Genomic DNA, 17,871 nt, shown 5'->3' with positions numbered 1-17,871 from the left:
TGTTCCCCTGAACAAGGCAGTTAACCCCACTGTTCCCCTGAACAAGGCAGTTAACCCCACTGTTCCCCTGAACAAGGCAGTTAACCCCACTGTTCCCCTGAACAAGGCAGTTAACCCCACTGTTCCCCTGAACAAGGCAGTTAACCCCACTGTTCCCCTGAACAAGGCAGTTAACCCCACTGTTCCCTGGTAGGCCGTCATTGTAAGTAAGAATTTGTTCTTAACTGACTTGCCTTGTTAAATAAAATAAAAATAGGCTGTCATTTTTTTTCATTCAGATAATGATCAGGTGTCGGGTATTGCGCAATAGTCTATCCTGCACAATTGCCCTCGGTATCCTCAGTGTCCAATCAGAGGCGGCGAAAACACAAGTTCATAGCCTCAATGCTTTCTCTGTTAAATCTAATGAGACCCTGCTGGAAATCAATCAGACCACAGATGATAAACGTCAGTTCCCTAGGGGGGATCGGGTCAGTTCCCTAGGGGGGATCGGGTCAGTTCCCTAGGGGGGGAACGGTCAGTTCCCTAGGGGGGGAACGGGTCAGTTCCCTAAGGGGGGAACGGGTCAGTTCCCTAGGGGGGGAACGGGTCAGTTCCCTAGGGGGGGAACGGGTCAGTTCCCTAGGGGGGGAACGGGTCAGTTCCCTAGGGGGGGAACGGGTCAGTTCCCTAGGGGGGGAACGGGTCAGTTCCCTAGGGGGGGAACGGGTCAGTTCCCTAGGGGGGGAACGGGTCAGTTCCCTAGGGGGGATCGGGTCAGTTCCCTAGGGGGGGATCGGGTCAGTTCCCTAGGGGGGGATCGGGTCAGTTCCCTAGGGGGGGATCGGGTCAGTTCCCTAGGGGGGGATCGGGTCAGTTCCCTAGGGGGGGATCGGGTCAGTTCCCTAGGGGGGGATCGGGTCAGTTCCCTAGGGGGGGATCGGGTCAGTTCCCTAGGGGGGGATCGGGTCAGTTCCCTAGGGGGGGATCGGGTCAGTTCCCTAGGGGGGGATCGGGTCAGTTCCCTAGGGGGGGGATCGGGTCAGTTCCCTAGGGGGGGGATCGGGTCAGTTCCCTAGGGGGGGATCGGGTCAGTTCCCTAGGGGGGGATCGGGTCAGTTCCCTAGGGGGGGATCGGGTCAGTTCCCTAGGGGGGATCGGTCAGTTCCCTGGGAGGACCCGTGCACAACGGTCTTCACCAGCGTAACAAATGAGACAACAAATATTCTTGACATTCCTCTCGGAACACCTTTATTCTGACCCTTGGGCTGTTGCATCACATGACCTATCACAACAGCTGTTAGTCACTCCACTGTCATTCAGGAAGTTCCTTCCTGGATCAGATGATGATGATGTGTAAATAACCAGGGGTCATGTTTCATATTTAAGTCATTTAGCAGACGCTCTTATCCAGAGCGACTCATATCTAAGCAACTAGATCCAGGATCCTTACAGGGGTCATGTTTAATATCTAATCAACTAGATCCAGGATCCTTACAGGGGTCATGTTTCATATCTAGTCAACTAGATCCAGGATCCTTACAGGGGTCATGTTTCATATCTAGTCAACTAGATCCAGGATCCTTACAGGGGTCATGTTTCATATCTAGTCAACTAGATCCAGGATCCTTACAGGGGTCATGTTTCATATCTAGTCAACTAGATCCAGGATCCTTACAGGGGTCATGTTTCATATCTAGTCAACTAGATCCAGGATCCTTACAGGGGTCATGTTTCATATCTAGTCAACTAGATCCAGGATCCTTACAGGGTTCATGTTTAATATCTAATCAACTAGATCCAGGATCCTTTCAGGGGTCATGTTTAATATCTAATCAACTAGATCCAGGATCCTTACAGGGGTCATGTTTAATATCTAGTCAACTAGATCCAGGATCCTTACAGGGTTCATGTTTAATATCTAGTCAACTAGATCCAGGATCCTTACAGGGGTCATGTTTAATATCTAGTCAACTAGATCCAGGATCCTTACAGGGGTCATGTTTCATATCTAGTCAACTAGATCCAGGATCCTTACAGGGGTCATGTTTCATATCTAGTCAACTAGATCCAGGATCCTTACAGGGGTCATGTTTTAATATCTAGTCAACTAGATCCAGGATCCTTACAGGGGTCATGTTTCATATCTAGTCAAATAGATCCAGGATCCTTACAGGGGTCGTGTTTCATATCTAGTCAACTAGATCCAGGATCCTTACAGGGGTCATGTTTTAATATCGGATGTACCAACTAGATCCAGGATCCTTACAGGGGTCATGTTTAATATCGGATGTACCAACTAGATCCAGGATCCTTACAGGGGTCATGTTTAATATCTAGTCAACTAGATCCAGGATCCTTACAGGGGTTATGTTTCATATCTAGTCAACTAGATCCAGGATCCTTACAGGGGTTATGTTTCATATCTAGTCAACTAGATCCAGGATCCTTACAGGGGTCATGTTTCATATCTAGTCAACTAGATCCAGGATCCTTACAGGGGTCATGTTTTAATATCTAGTCAACTAGATCCAGGATCCTTACAGGGGTCATGTTTCATATCTAGTCAACTAGATCCAGGATCCTTACAGGGGTCATGTTTAATATCTAGTCAACTAGATCCAGGATCCTTACAGGGGTTATGTTTCATATCTAGTCAACTAGATCCAGGATCCTTACAGGGGTTATGTTTCATATCTAGTCAACTAGATCCAGGATCCTTACAGGGGTCATGTTTCATATCTAGTCAACTAGATCCAGGATCCTTACAGGGGTCATGTTTTAATATCTAGTCAACTAGATCCAGGATCCTTACAGGGGTCATGTTTCATATCTAGTCAACTAGATCCAGGATCCTTACAGGGGTCATGTTTCATATCTAGTCAACTAGATCCAGGATCCTTACAGGGGTCATGTTTTAATATCGGATGTACCAACTAGATCCAGGATCCTTACAGGGGTCATGTTTAATATCGGATGTACCAACTAGATCCAGGATCCTTACAGGGGTCATGTTTAATATCTAGTCAACTAGATCCAGGATCCTTACAGGGGTCATGTTTAATATCTAATCAACTAGATCCAGGATCCTTACAGGGTTCATGTTTAATATCTAATCAACTAGATCCAGGATCCTTTCAGGGGTCATGTTTAATATCTAATCAACTAGATCCAGGATCCTTACAGGGTTCATGTTTAATATCTAATCAACTAGATCCAGGATCCTTTCAGGGGTCATGTTTAATATCTAATCAACTAGATCCAGGATCCTTACAGGGGTCATGTTTAATATCTAATCAACTAGATCCAGGATCCTTACAGGGGTCATGTTTAATATCTAATCAACTAGATCCAGGATCCTTTCAGGGGTCATGTTTAATATCTAATCAACTAGATCCAGGATCCTTTCAGGGGTCATGTTTAATATCTAATCAACTAGATCCAGGATCCTTACAGGGTTCATGTTTAATATCTAATTTAACTGATGCTTAATATATGATGTAACAACTTACACTGCTATAAATTCATGGACAGAAAAGTGCGATGACATGAAAACAATTGTCTTATTTTATTGTTAATGACTTAACAGCTGTACCAAGTTGTCCAGCTGTAGTAAATCCTCACTGGTACCTGGGTTTACAGAACAGGGGTCTCCATCAGGTTTGTGTTTCATTGTCCTCCCTGTGTGTCTGTGATCCAGCCTCTCACAGTGTGGTCTACCAGAACGAGGAGGGGAAGTGGGTGACTGATCTGGCTTACTACTCGTCCTTTGAGAAGGAGGTGGATGGACACCAGCTGCCGGAGGTAGCAGACCAGTTCCAGGCTGAGGACTTCGTTCCAGGCAGTAAGTAGAGGAGTTATTGGCAAACTGTTCTTTTTAGCTGGAAATGGAAATAGGGATTTGTGTATTGTTCCTTTGGTCATGATAACTAGGTGTTGGGTGTTCCACACCGTAATGTCGGTACGAAAGATTTGGGACAGAATGTTGCTGTCCCAAATGATCACCGTGCCTCGTCAGAATATCATGTTGCTGTCCCAAATGATCACCGTGCCTCGTCAGAATATCATGTTGCTGTCCCAAATGATCACCGTGCCTCGTCAGAATATCATGTTCCTGTCCCAAATGATCACCGTGCCTCGTCAGAATGTTGCTGTCCCAAATGATCACCGTGCCTCGTCAGAATATCATGTTCCTGTCCCAAATGATCACCGTGCCTCGTCAGAATGTTGCTGTCCCAAATGATCACCGTGCCTCGTCAGAATATCATGTTGCTGTCCCAAATGATCACCGTGCCTCGTCAGAATATCATGTTGCTGTCCCAAATGATCACCGTGCCTCGTCAGAATATCATGTTGCTGTCCCAAATGATCACCGTGCCTCGTCAGAATATCATGTTGCTATCCCGAATGATCACCGTGCCTCGTCAGAATATCATGTTGCTGTCCCGAATGATCACCGTGCCTCGTCAGAATGTTGCTGTCCCGAATGATCACCGTGCCTCGTCAGAATGTTGCTGTCCCAAATGATCACCGTGCCTCGTCAGAATATCATGTTGCTGTCCCAAATGATCACTGTGCCTCGTCAGAATATCATCCTGCTGTCCCAAATGATCACTGTGCCTCGTCAGAATATCATGTTGCTGTCCCAAATGATCACCGTGCCTCATCAGAATATCATGTTGCTGTCCCAAATGATCACCGTGCCTCGTCAGAATATCATGCTGCTGTCCCAAATGATCACCGTGCCTTGTCAGAATATCATGTTGCTTAGTTAGTATCAGGGTTAGGATCAGCCTAGCGTTTAGTTTGGTACAGCCGGGGGGTTAGTATCAGCCTAGCGGTTAGTTTGGTACAGCCGGGGGGGTTAATATCAGCCTAGCGTTTAGTTTGGTACAGCCGGGGGGGTTAATATCAGCCTTGCGTTTAGTTTGGTACAGTGGGGGGTTAGTATCAGCCTAGTGTTTAGTTTGGTACAGCCGGGGGGTTAGTATCAGCCTAGCGTTTGGTTTGGTACAGCCGGGGGGGTTAGTATCAGCCTAGCGTTTGGTTTGGTACAGCCGGGGGGGTTAGTATCAGCCTAGCGTTTGGTACAGCCGGGGGGGTTAGTATCAGCCTAGCGTTTAGTTGGGGGTTAGTATCAGCCTTGTGTTCCAGGTAACACCATAGACAGATCACCAGTTGTCCTGTGTTATTGTGTTCCAGGTAACGCCATAGATAAGATCATAGAGGACCAGAAGGAGTTTGAGAAGGAGAACCAGTTCATGCAGGAGGAGGTGATGGAGCCTGCCTCCACCAGCCCAGGTCTCCTATCTGACACGTCCTGGAGACTCCCAGCCAGCAGCCACATCCTGATGAGGGCCAGCCAGGTGTCCCAGGAGCTGGACAGAGGGAACCAGAGCTACCTCCGTCTGTCTCTGGGGACCTTCTTCCAGCAGCGCTCTGAGGCCCTGGGCTGTCTAGGGGACGACCGGGAGGACGATACAGTCAAACGGGTATGGGACTTGTTCAATGTCCTATCAACGCCGCTCTGCAGCCACTGCTCTGCTCTTTCAATATTCACGTAGTCTCTGAGGGTTGGTGTCCTTTTAGTTGAGGAATACGAGGCTTTGGTCCGGGAAACCTGCACGCGGTGCGTAGGGACAGTAGGGTTGGTGTCCTTTTAGTTGAGGAATACGAGGCTTCGGTCCGGGAAACCTGCCCGCGGTGCGTAGGGACAGTAGGGTTGGTGTCCTTTTAGTTGAGGAATACGAGGCTTCGGTCCGGGAAACCTGCCCGCGGTGCGTAGGGACAGTAGGGTTGGTGTCCTTTTAGTTGAGGAATACGAGGCTTCGGTCTGGGAAACCTGCCCGCGGTGCGTAGGGACAGTAGGGTTGGTGTCCTTTTAGTTGAGGAATACGAGGCTTCGGTCCGGGAAACCTGCCCGCGGTGCGTAGGGACAGTAGGGTTGGTGTCCTTTTAGTTGAGGAATACGAGGCTTTGGTCCGGGAAACCTGCCCGCGGTGCGTAGGGACAGTAGGGTTGGTGTCCTTTTAGTTGAGGAATACGAGGCTTCGGTCCGGGAGACCTGCCCGCGGTGCGTAGGGACAGTAGGGTTGGTGTCCTTTTAGTTGAGGAATACGAGGCTTCGGTCTGGGAGACCTGCCCGCGGTGCGTAGGGACAGTAGGGTTGGTGTCCTTTTAGTTGAGGAATACGAGGCTTCGGTCCGGGAGACCTGCCCGCGGTGCGTAGGGACAGTAGGGTTGGTGTCCTTTTAGTTGAGGAATACGAGGCTTCGGTCCGGGAAACCTGCCCGCGGTGCGTAGGGACAGTAGGGTTGGTGTCCTTTTAGTTGAGGAATACGAGGCTTCGGTCCGGGAAACCTGCCCGCGGTGCGTAGGGACAGTAGGGTTGGTGTCCTTTTAGTTAGAGGAATACGTGGCTTCGGTCCGGGAAACCTGCCCGCGGTGCGTAGGGGCAGTAGGGTTGGTGTCCTTTTAGTTGAGGAATACGAGGCTTCGGTCCGGGAAACCTGCCCGCGGTGCGTAGGGACAGTAGGGTTGGTGTCCTTTTAGTTGAGGAATACGAGGCTTCGGTCCGGGAAACCTGCCCGCGGTGCGTAGGGACAGTAGGGTTGGTGTCCTTTTAGTTGAGGAATACGAGGCTTCGGTCCGGGAAACCTGCCCGCGGTGCGTAGGGACAGTAGGGTTGGTGTCCTTTTAGTTGAGGAATACGAGGCTTCGGTCCGGGAAACCTGCCCGCGGTGCGTAGGGACAGTAGGGTTGGTGTCCTTTTAGTTGAGGAATACGAGGCTTCGGTCCGGGAAACCTGCCCGCGGTGCGTAGGGACAGTAGGGTTGGTGTCCTTTTAGTTGAGGAATACGAGGCTTCGGTCCGGGAAACCTGCCCGCGGTGCGTAGGGACAGTAGGGTTGGTGTCCTTTTAGTTGAGGAATACGAGGCTTCGGTCCGGGAAACCTGCCCGCGGTGCGTAGGGACAGTAGGGTTGGTGTCCTTTTAGTTGAGGAATACGAGGCTTTGGTCCGGGAAACCTGCCCGCGGTGCGTAGGGACAGTAGGGAAGCCATGTTTGAGACCTACCACTGAGGGTTTAAGCCTGTGATCATCACCCTTCTGACTTGACCAGTCTGTTGTTGTATCTTCTCTCCAGCCGTCGTTTGGTTACGTCATCACCTCTCCAGAGAAGAGGGAACCGTTTCCTCTGATTCAACCATCAGACTTCCTGTCTCAGGACGGCTCGGTCCACAACGATACCCTCACACACACTGACCACGACCACACCATGAACACAGGTACGTACCATTTGGACGTCCAAGATGCTTATTCCTGATTCCCACTGTGAGGCCGGCCAGCCAGACACTTATTCCTGATTCCCACTGTGAGGCCAGCCAGGCCAGCCAGTAAGACACTTATTCCTGATTCCCACTGTGAGGCCGGCCAGCCAGTAAGACACTTATTCCTGATTCCCACTGTGAGGCCAGCCAGGCCAGCCAGTAAGACACTTATTCCTGATTCCCACTGTGAACCCAGCCAGTAAGACACGTATTCCTGATTCCCGCTGTGAGGCCGGCCAAGCCAGCCAGTAAGACACTTATTCCTGATTCCCGCTGTGAGGCCAGCCAGTAAGACACTTATTCCTGATTCCCGCTGTGAGGCCAGCCAGTAAGACACTTATTCCTGATTCCCGCTGTGAGGCCAGCCAGTAAGACACTTATTCCTGATTCCCGCTGTGAGGCCAGCCAGTAAGACACTTATTCCTGATTCCCGCTGTGAGGCCGGCCAGGCCAGCCAGTTAGACACTTATTCCTGATTCCCGCTGTGAGGCCGGCCAGGCCAGCCAGTTAGACACTTATTCCTGATTCCCGCTGTGAGGCCGGCCCAGCCAGTAAGACACTTATTCCTGATTCCCACTGTGAGGCCAGCCAGTAAGACACTTATTCCTGATTCCCACTGTGAGGCCGGCCAGTAAGACACTTATTCCTGATTCCCACTGTGAGGCCGGCCAGTAAGACACTTATTCCTGATTCCCACTGTGAGGCCGGCCAGTAAGACACTTATTCCTGATTCCCACTGTGAGGCCAGTCCAGCCAATAAGACACTTATTCCTGATTCCCACTGTGAGGCCAGCCCAGCCAATAAGACACTTATTCCTGATTCCCACTGTGAGGCCGGCCAGTAAGACACTTATTCCTGATTCCCACTGTGAGGCCAGGCCGGCCAGTAAGACACTTATTCCTGATTCCCACTGTGAGGCCAGCCCAGCCAGTAAGACACTTATTCCTGATTCCCACTGTGAGGCCAGCCCAGCCAGTAAGACACTTATTCCTGATTCCCACTGTGAGGCCAGCCCAGCCAGTAAGACACTTATTCCTGATTCCCACTGTGAGGCCAGCCCAGCCAGTAAGACACTTATTCCTGATTCCCACTGTGAGGCCAGCCCAGCCAGTAAGACACTTATTCCTGATTCCCACTGTGAGGCCAGCCCAGCCAGTAAGACACTTATTCCTGATTCCCACTGTGAGGCCAGCCCAGCCAGTAAGACACTTATTCCTGATTCCCACTGTGAGGCCAGCCCAGCCAGTAATACACTTATTCCTGATTCCCACTGTGAGGCCAGGCCAGCCCAGCCAGTAAGACACTTATTCCTGATTCCCACTGTGAGGCCAGCCCAGCCAGTAAGACACTTATTCCTGATTCCCACTGTGAGGCCAGCCCAGCCAGTAAGACACTTATTCCTGATTCCCACTGTGAGGCCGGCCAGTAAGACACTTATTCCTGATTCCCGCTGTGAGGCCAGCCAGTAAGACACTTATTCCTGATTCCCACTGTGAGGCCGGCCAGGCCAGCCAGTTAGACACTTATTCCTGATTCCCGCTGTGAGGCCGGCCCAGCCAGTAAGACACTTATTCCTGATTCCCGCTGTCAGGCCGGCCCAGCCAGTAAGACACTTATTCCTGATTCCCACTGTGAGGCCAGCCAGTAAGCCACTTATTCCTGATTCCCACTGTGAGGCCAGCCAGGCCAGCCAGTAAGACACTTATTCCTGATTCCCACTGTGAGGCCAGCCAGTAGACACTTATTCCTGATTCCCACTCTGAGGCCGGCCAGTAAGACACTTATTCCTGATTCCCACTGTGAGGCCGGCCAGTAAGACACTTATTCCTGATTCCCACTGTGAGGCCAGTCCAGCCAATAAGACACTAATTCCTGATTCCCACTGTGAGGCCAGCCCAGCCAATAAGACATTTATTCCTGATTCCCACTGTGAGGCCGGCCAGTAAGACACTTATTCCTGATTCCCACTGTGAGGCCAGCCCAGCCAGTAAGACACTTATTCCTGATTCCCACTGTGAGGCCAGCCCAGCCAGTAAGACACTTATTCCTGATTCCCACTGTGAGGCCAGCCCAGCCAGTAAGACACTTATTCCTGATTCCCACTGTGAGGCCAGCCCAGCCAGTAAGACACTTATTCCTGATTCCCACTGTGAGGCCAGCCCAGCCAGTAAGACACTTATTCCTGATTCCCACTGTGAGGCCAGCCCAGCCAGTAAGACACTTAATCCTGATTCCCACTGTGAGGCCGGCCAGCCAGACACTTATTCCTGATTCCCACTGTGAGGCCGGCCAGCCAGTAAGACACCTATTCCTGATTCCCACTGTGAGGCCGGCCAGCCAGTAAAACACTTATTCCTGATTCCCACTGTGAGGCCGGCCAGCCAGTAAAACACTTATTCCTGATTCCCACTGTGAGGCCAGCCAGTAAGACACTTATTCCTGATTCCCACTGTGAGGCCAGCCAGTAGACACTTATTCCTGATTCCCACTCTGAGGCCGGCCAGTAAGACACTTATTCCTGATTCCCACTGTGAGGCCGGCCAGTAAGACACTTATTCCTGATTCCCACTGTGAGGCCAGTCCAGCCAATAAGACACTAATTCCTGATTCCCACTGTGAGGCCAGCCCAGCCAATAAGACATTTATTCCTGATTCCCACTGTGAGGCCGGCCAGTAAGACACTTATTCCTGATTCCCACTGTGAGGCCAGCCCAGCCAGTAAGACACTTATTCCTGATTCCCACTGTGAGGCCAGCCCAGCCAGTAAGACACTTATTCCTGATTCCCACTGTGAGGCCAGCCCAGCCAGTAAGACACTTATTCCTGATTCCCACTGTGAGGCCAGCCCAGCCAGTAAGACACTTATTCCTGATTCCCACTGTGAGGCCAGCCCAGCCAGTAAGACACTTATTCCTGATTCCCACTGTGAGGCCAGCCCAGCCAGTAAGACACTTAATCCTGATTCCCACTGTGAGGCCGGCCAGCCAGACACTTATTCCTGATTCCCACTGTGAGGCCGGCCAGCCAGTAAGACACCTATTCCTGATTCCCACTGTGAGGCCGGCCAGCCAGTAAAACACTTATTCCTGATTCCCACTGTGAGGCCGGCCAGCCAGTAAAACACTTATTCCTGATTCCCACTGTGAGGCCAGCCAGTAAGACACTTATTCCTGATTCCCGCTGTGAGGCTAGCCAGGCCAGCCAGTAAGACACTTATTCCTGATTCCCACTGTGAGGCCAGCCAGTAAGACACTTATTCCTGATTCCCACTGTGAGGCCAGCCAGTAAGACACTTATTCCTGATTCCCGCTGTGAGGCCAGCCAGTAAGACACTTATTCCTGATTCCCGCCGTGAGGCCGGCCAGTAAGACACTTATTCCTGATTCCCGCCGTGAGGCCGGCCAGTAAGACACTTATTCCTGATTCCCGCTGTGAGGCCGGCCAGCCAGTAAGACACTTATTCCTGATTCCCGCTGTGAGGCCAGCCAGGCCAGCCAGTAAGACACTTATTCCTGATTCCCACTGTGAGGCCGGCCAGCCAGTAAGACACTTATTCCTGATTCCCGCTGTGAGGCCAGCCAGTAAGACACTTATTCCTGATTCCCACTGTGAGGCCGGCCAGCCAGTGAGACACTTATTCCTGATTCCCGCTGTGAGGCCAGCCAGGCCAGCCAGTAAGACACTTATTCCTGATTCCCACTATGAGGCCGGCCAGCCAGTAAAACACTTATTCCTGATTCCCACTGTGAGGCCAGCCAGTAAGACACTTATTCCTGATTCCCACTGTGAGGCCGGCCAGCCAGTAAGACACTTATTCCTGATTCCCACTGTGAGGCCAGCCAGTAAGACACTTATTCTTGATTCCCACTGTGTGGCCGGCCAGGCCAGCCAGTAAGACACTTATTCCTGATTCCCACTGTGAGGCCAGCCAGTAAGACACTTATTCCTGATTCCCACTGTGAGTCCGGCCAGGCCAGCCAGTAAGACGCTTATTCCTGATTCCCGCTGTGAGGCCAGCCAGTAAGACACTTATTCCTGATTTCCACTGTGAGGCCAGCCAGTAAGACACCTATTCCTGATTCCCACTGTGAGGCCGGCCAGCCAGTAAGACACTTATTCCTGATTCCCACTGTGAGGCCTGCCCAGCCAGTAAGACACTTATTCCTGATTCCCACTGTGAGGCCGGCCAGCCAGTAAGACACTTATTCCTGATTCCTGCTGTGAGGCCGGCCAGCCAGTAAGACACTTATTCTTGATTCCCGCTGTGAGGCCGGCCAGCCCAGCCAGTAAGACACTTATTCCTGATTCCTGCTGTGAGGCCAGCCAGTAAGACACTTATTCCTGATTCCCACTGTGAGGCCGGCCAGCCAGTAAGACACTTATTCCTGATTCCCACTGTGAGGCCGGCCAGCCAGTAAGACACTTATTCCTGATTCCCACTGTGAGGCCGGCCAGCCAGTAAGACACTTATTCTTGATAACCACTGTGAGGCCAGCCAGTAAGACACTTATTCCTGATTCCCGCTGTGAGGCCAGCCAGTAAGACACTTATTCCTGATTCCCACTGTGAGGCCAGCCAGTAAGACACTTATTCCTGATTCCCACTGTGAGGCCGGCCAGTAAGACACTTATTCCTGATTCCCACTGTGAGGCCAGTCCAGCCAATAAGACACTAATTCCTGATTCCCACTGTGAGGCCAGCCCAGCCAATAAGACATTTATTCCTGATTCCCACTGTGAGGCCGGCCAGTAAGACACTTATTCCTGATTCCCACTGTGAGGCCAGCCCAGCCAGTAAGACACTTATTCCTGATTCCCACTGTGAGGCCAGCCCAGCCAGTAAGACACTTATTCCTGATTCCCACTGTGAGGCCAGCCCAGCCAGTAAGACACTTATTCCTGATTCCCACTGTGAGGCCAGCCCAGCCAGTAAGACACTTATTCCTGATTCCCACTGTGAGGCCAGCCCAGCCAGTAAGACACTTATTCCTGATTCCCACTGTGAGGCCAGCCCAGCCAGTAAGACACTTAATCCTGATTCCCACTGTGAGGCCGGCCAGCCAGACACTTATTCCTGATTCCCACTGTGAGGCCGGCCAGCCAGTAAGACACCTATTCCTGATTCCCACTGTGAGGCCGGCCAGCCAGTAAAACACTTATTCCTGATTCCCACTGTGAGGCCGGCCAGCCAGTAAAACACTTATTCCTGATTCCCACTGTGAGGCCAGCCAGTAAGACACTTATTCCTGATTCCCGCTGTGAGGCTAGCCAGGCCAGCCAGTAAGACACTTATTCCTGATTCCCACTGTGAGGCCAGCCAGTAAGACACTTATTCCTGATTCCCACTGTGAGGCCAGCCAGTAAGACACTTATTCCTGATTCCCGCTGTGAGGCCAGCCAGTAAGACACTTATTCCTGATTCCCGCCGTGAGGCCGGCCAGTAAGACACTTATTCCTGATTCCCGCCGTGAGGCCGGCCAGTAAGACACTTATTCCTGATTCCCGCTGTGAGGCCAGCCAGGCCAGCCAGTAAGACACTTATTCCTGATTCCCACTGTGAGGCCGGCCAGCCAGTAAGACACTTATTCCTGATTCCCGCTGTGAGGCCAGCCAGTAAGACACTTATTCCTGATTCCCACTGTGAGGCCGGCCAGCCAGTGAGACACTTATTCCTGATTCCCGCTGTGAGGCCAGCCAGGCCAGCCAGTAAGACACTTATTCCTGATTCCCACTATGAGGCCGGCCAGCCAGTAAAACACTTATTCCTGATTCCCACTGTGAGGCCAGCCAGTAAGACACTTATTCCTGATTCCCACTGTGAGGCCGGCCAGCCAGTAAGACACTTATTCCTGATTCCCACTGTGAGGCCAGCCAGTAAGACACTTATTCTTGATTCCCACTGTGTGGCCGGCCAGGCCAGCCAGTAAGACACTTATTCCTGATTCCCACTGTGAGGCCAGCCAGTAAGACACTTATTCCTGATTCCCACTGTGAGTCCGGCCAGGCCAGCCAGTAAGACGCTTATTCCTGATTCCCGCTGTGAGGCCAGCCAGTAAGACACTTATTCCTGATTTCCACTGTGAGGCCAGCCAGTAAGACACCTATTCCTGATTCCCACTGTGAGGCCGGCCAGCCAGTAAGACACTTATTCCTGATTCCCACTGTGAGGCCTGCCCAGCCAGTAAGACACTTATTCCTGATTCCCACTGTGAGGCCGGCCAGCCAGTAAGACACTTATTCCTGATTCCTGCTGTGAGGCCGGCCAGCCAGTAAGACACTTATTCTTGATTCCCGCTGTGAGGCCGGCCAGCCCAGCCAGTAAGACACTTATTCCTGATTCCTGCTGTGAGGCCAGCCAGTAAGACACTTATTCCTGATTCCCACTGTGAGGCCGGCCAGCCAGTAAGACACTTATTCCTGATTCCCACTGTGAGGCCGGCCAGCCAGTAAGACACTTATTCCTGATTCCCACTGTGAGGCCGGCCAGCCAGTAAGACACTTATTCTTGATAACCACTGTGAGGCCAGCCAGTAAGACACTTATTCCTGATTCCCGCTGTGAGGCCAGCCAGTAAGACACTTATTCCTGATTCCCACTGTGAGGCCAGCCAGTAAGACACTTATTCCTGATTCCCACTGTGAGGCCAGCCAGTAAGACACTTATTCCTGATTCCCACTGTGAGGCCGGCCAGTACCTTTTTACTTGGTTTGGCATAATTTTCCTTACTTGATCAGTCATCATCTTTATTCCTCATTTTAAACTCAAATCAGTCATAATCAGAGTATCACATATGGTGGTTGATCCTTCCAATGTGTTGTTCTTGTAGAGGACTTGGACAAGACTGTGGAGGCAGCTGCAGACAGGGTGTCACCTACAGGAGATGACGAGCCGGAGCCTTGTGAATCAGCCTCCCGCCTCCCTGAGGCCCTGCTCTCCCCCAGCCAGAGCCTTCCCTCAGCCTCCCCCCTCCCCGAGGCCCTGCTCTCCCCCAGCCAGAGCCTTCCCTCAGCCTCCCCCCTCCCCGAGGCCCTGCTCTCCCCCAGCCAGACCCTTCCCTCAGCCTCCCCCCTCCCCGAGGCCCTGCTCTCCCCCAGCCAGACCCTTCCCTCAGCCTCCCCCCTCCCCGAGGCCCTGCTCTCCCCCAGCCAGAGCCTTCCCTCAGCCTCCCCCCTCCCCGAGGCCCTGCTCTCCCCCAGCCAGAGCCTTCCCTCAGCCTCCCCCGGCAGCCTGGGCCCCAGCCCCGGCAGCGGCACAGACCAGTCTAACCTCACGCTGTCTATCAGCACTATCGCCTCGGCCATCGCAGACGCCTCCATCTCCTCAGAACCCTCCCAGCTGGCTGCCATGATCATGGAGCTGTCAAAGAGGAGTAGGATACAGAGGCAACAGCAGAAAGGTCTGCCGGGTCCAGACCCAGGTATCCCATATTCATACTACATCTGAAATTCTACTCTTTAATTATGTGTGTCTGTTGTGTTTGTCAGCACCACTAGACCCAGTTAATGAAAAATGTAAAGGAGATTTGATTCTGATTCCCAGCCTCTGTCCTGGAAGAACAAACACACAGCCCTAACCAGGTTCAACTGGACCAGCCCAGCCCTAACCAGGTTCAACTGGACCAGAGAATCATGCTGGAGAGACTGCAGAGGAGCCACTGTGCCGGAGACCTGCTGGAGACTCTACAGAGGAGCCACTGTGCCGGGGACCTGAGTGCCTTCGACATTGAAAAGTACCTGAAGCAGACAGAGGTATCCAGCAGCAGCGACAGCGACCAGTCAGGCTCCTCCCACTACACCTTTGACTTCCTCAGCTGGGCCGACAGCCTCAACTCCTCCCGCAGGAAGTCCCAGGCCGCATCGCTTGTTGTTACTGTGGAGAACGAGAGCTCGGTTCATCAACACCAGGCTACCGAATACCAGGCTAGCACCAATGGAGCTATCTCCTCTGGCATAGAGGCTAAGGCAGGTTTGACACAAGGTTACCCTGCTGCTACGACCCGTCCAGTCTCTGCTGGGCTACATCCAGGTTCTGGCCAGAGTGGACCAGGACCAGCTAACAAGACGGAGGTGAGGAGGAGTTCCATCCCCCGTCCCAGGGCCAGCTCCATCCCAACAGCGTCTGGTAACCCAGGGAGGAGGTCTGTGGTCTCTGGTCAGTTCTCCTCAACCACCTCCTCCACAGCCAAACCAGCTGCTGACAGGAAGTCCGCAGGGAATAACAGTGAGCCCCAGCCAGCTGGTGTACTGAGCAACACAGAGAGTGGTGGGGCTGAACTAGGAGCAGTCCGTCTAACACCTAACAACACCCCAGCACAGAAGGTAGAGGACTGCTCCTCAGCTGCTGCCCCAGCACAGAAGGTAGAGGACTGCTCCTCAGCTGCTGCCCCAGGCCATAAGACCTCCCCTGTTCTGAGGAAGGGTCTGTCGGGGCCTCCGTCCCTCAGAGACATCACATCCCCCTCCCAGAGAGCCAGGAGGACCACAGTGAAGACTCACGCTACAGGGAGCAGTACAGCCCAGCAGGAGAACCCCAGTGGCCTGGAGAAGAGTGTTGGAGAAGCTCCTCCCAGCGCTGTGGCCAAACGTGTTGGTTTTACTTCCGCCTGTCACAGCCCCCAGCCCGCTGCTGCCCACAGGACGGACGGTCAGTCTCTGGTCCAATCAACCACATTATTCAGCTGTTCTTCAACTCATTTATCATTTAAGAGAAGAAATAAACACGTTTGTGAAGCTTAGCTTAGTTTCCATCCCATTTTGTTCCTGGTCCTTCCGACTGGGTTCAGGTTTTTCAATGTTGGTTATAGTTTGAGGTGATTTCCTGGTCTTGTGTTCTACAGATAATGATAAAGGAGGATTTAGTTAATTGGTTAAGGATTGTATTAATGTCCTGGTCAGGTGGTGGATAGTAATGTGTTGTATTAATGTCCTGGTGATGGATAGTAATGTGTTGTATTAATGTCCTGGTCAGGTGGTGGATAGTAATGTGTTGTATTAATGTCCTGGTGGTGGATAGTAATGTGTTGTATTAATGTCCTGGTGGTGGATAGTAATGTGTTGTATTAATGTCCTGGTCAGGTGGTGGATAGTAATGTGTTGTATTAATGTCCTGGTGATGGATAGTAATGTGTTGTATTAATGTCCTGGTCAGGTGGTGGATAGTAATGTATTAATGTCCTGGTCAGGTGATGGATAGTAATGTATTAATGTCCTGGTCAGGTGGTGGATAGTAATGTGTTGTATTAATGTCCTGGTGGTGGATAGTAATGTGTTGTATTAATGTCCTGGTGGTGGATAGTAATGTGTTGTATTAATGTCCTGGTGGTGGATAGTAATGTGTTGTATTAATGTCCTGGTCAGGTGGTGGATAGTAATGTGTTGTATTAATGTCCTGGTCAGGTGGTGGATAGTAATGTGTTGTATTAATGTCCTGGTCAGGTGGTGGATAGTAATGTGTTGTATTAATGTCCTGGTCAGGTGGTGGATAGTAATGTGTTGTATTAATGTCCTGGTGGTGGATAGTAATGTGGTGTATTAATGTCCTGGTGGTGGATAGTAATGTGTTGTATTAATGTCCTGGTCAGGTGGTGGATAGTAATGTGTTGTATTAATGTCCTGGTCAGGTGGTGGATAGTAATGTGTTGTATTAATGTCCTGGTGGTGGATAGTAATGTGTTGTATTAATGTCCTGGTCAGGTGATGGATAGTAATGTGTTGTATTAATGTCCTGGTCAGGTGGTGGATAGTAATGTGTTGTATTAATGTCCTGGTCAGGTGGTGGATAGTAATGTGTTGTATTAATGTCCTGGTCAGGTGGTGGATAGTAATGTGTTGTATTAATGTCCTGGTCAGGTGGTGGATAGTAATGTGTTGTATTAATGTCCTGGTGATGGATAGTAATGTGTTGTATTAATGTCCTGGTGGTGTATAGTAATGTATTAATGTCCTGGTGGTGGATAGTAATGTGTTGTATTAATGTCCTGGTGGTGGATAGTAATGTATTAATGTCCTGGTCAGGTGGTGGATAGTAATGTGTTGTATTAATGTCCTGGTGGTGGATAGTAATGTGTTGTATTAATGTCCTGGTCAGGTGGTGGATAGTAATGTGTTGTATTAATGTCCTGGTCAGGTGGTGGATAGTAATGTGTTGTATTAATGTCCTGGTCAGGTGGTGGATAGTAATGTGTTGTATTAATGTCCTGGTGGTGGATAGTAATGTGTTGTATTAATGTCCTGGTGGTGGATAGTAATGTGTTGTATTAATGTCCTGGTGGTGGATAGTAATGTGTTGTATTAATGTCCTGGTCAGGTGGTGGATAGTAATGTGTTGTATTAATGTCCTGGTCAGGTGATGGATAGTAATGTGTTGTATTAATGTCCTGGTCAGGTGGTGGATAGTAATGTGTTGTATTAATGTCCTGGTCAGGTGATGGATAGTAATGTGTTGTATTAATGTCCTGGTCAGGTGGTGGATAGTAATGTGTTGTATTAATGTCCTGGTCAGGTGGTGGATAGTAATGTGTTGTATTAATGTCCTGGTGGTGGATAGTAATGTGTTGTATTAATG

At 50.9% G+C, this 17,871-nt stretch overlaps 1 protein-coding gene across 8 annotated transcripts in view; it reads left to right on the top strand.

Moving 5' to 3' along the window:
• LOC129837541 (nucleoporin SEH1-like) overlaps positions 1-17,871 on the top strand; it is a 168,329-nt gene that overhangs the window by 47,884 nt on the left and 102,574 nt on the right. For 6 of the 8 annotated variants that reach the window (XM_055903815.1, XM_055903814.1, XM_055903813.1 and 3 more), the window contains exons 14-18: positions 3,680-3,823; positions 5,182-5,471; positions 7,125-7,266; positions 14,135-14,725; positions 14,848-15,951. In XM_055903815.1, the coding sequence (XP_055759790.1) occupies positions 3,680-3,823; positions 5,182-5,471; positions 7,125-7,266; positions 14,135-14,725; positions 14,848-15,951 (2,271 nt within the window). The remainder of the gene's footprint in view (positions 1-3,679; positions 3,824-5,181; positions 5,472-7,124; positions 7,267-14,134; positions 14,726-14,847; positions 15,952-17,871) is intronic. The other 2 variants (XM_055903817.1, XM_055903818.1) reach the window with 2 other exon arrangements.

Source organism: Salvelinus fontinalis, chromosome 38 (genome assembly GCF_029448725.1).
Source record: "Salvelinus fontinalis isolate EN_2023a chromosome 38, ASM2944872v1, whole genome shotgun sequence".
NCBI classification, from domain to species: Eukaryota; Metazoa; Chordata; class Actinopteri; order Salmoniformes; family Salmonidae; genus Salvelinus; species Salvelinus fontinalis.
Note: the sequence above shows the minus strand (reverse complement) of the source record. Positions and strands in the feature narration are given on the sequence as shown.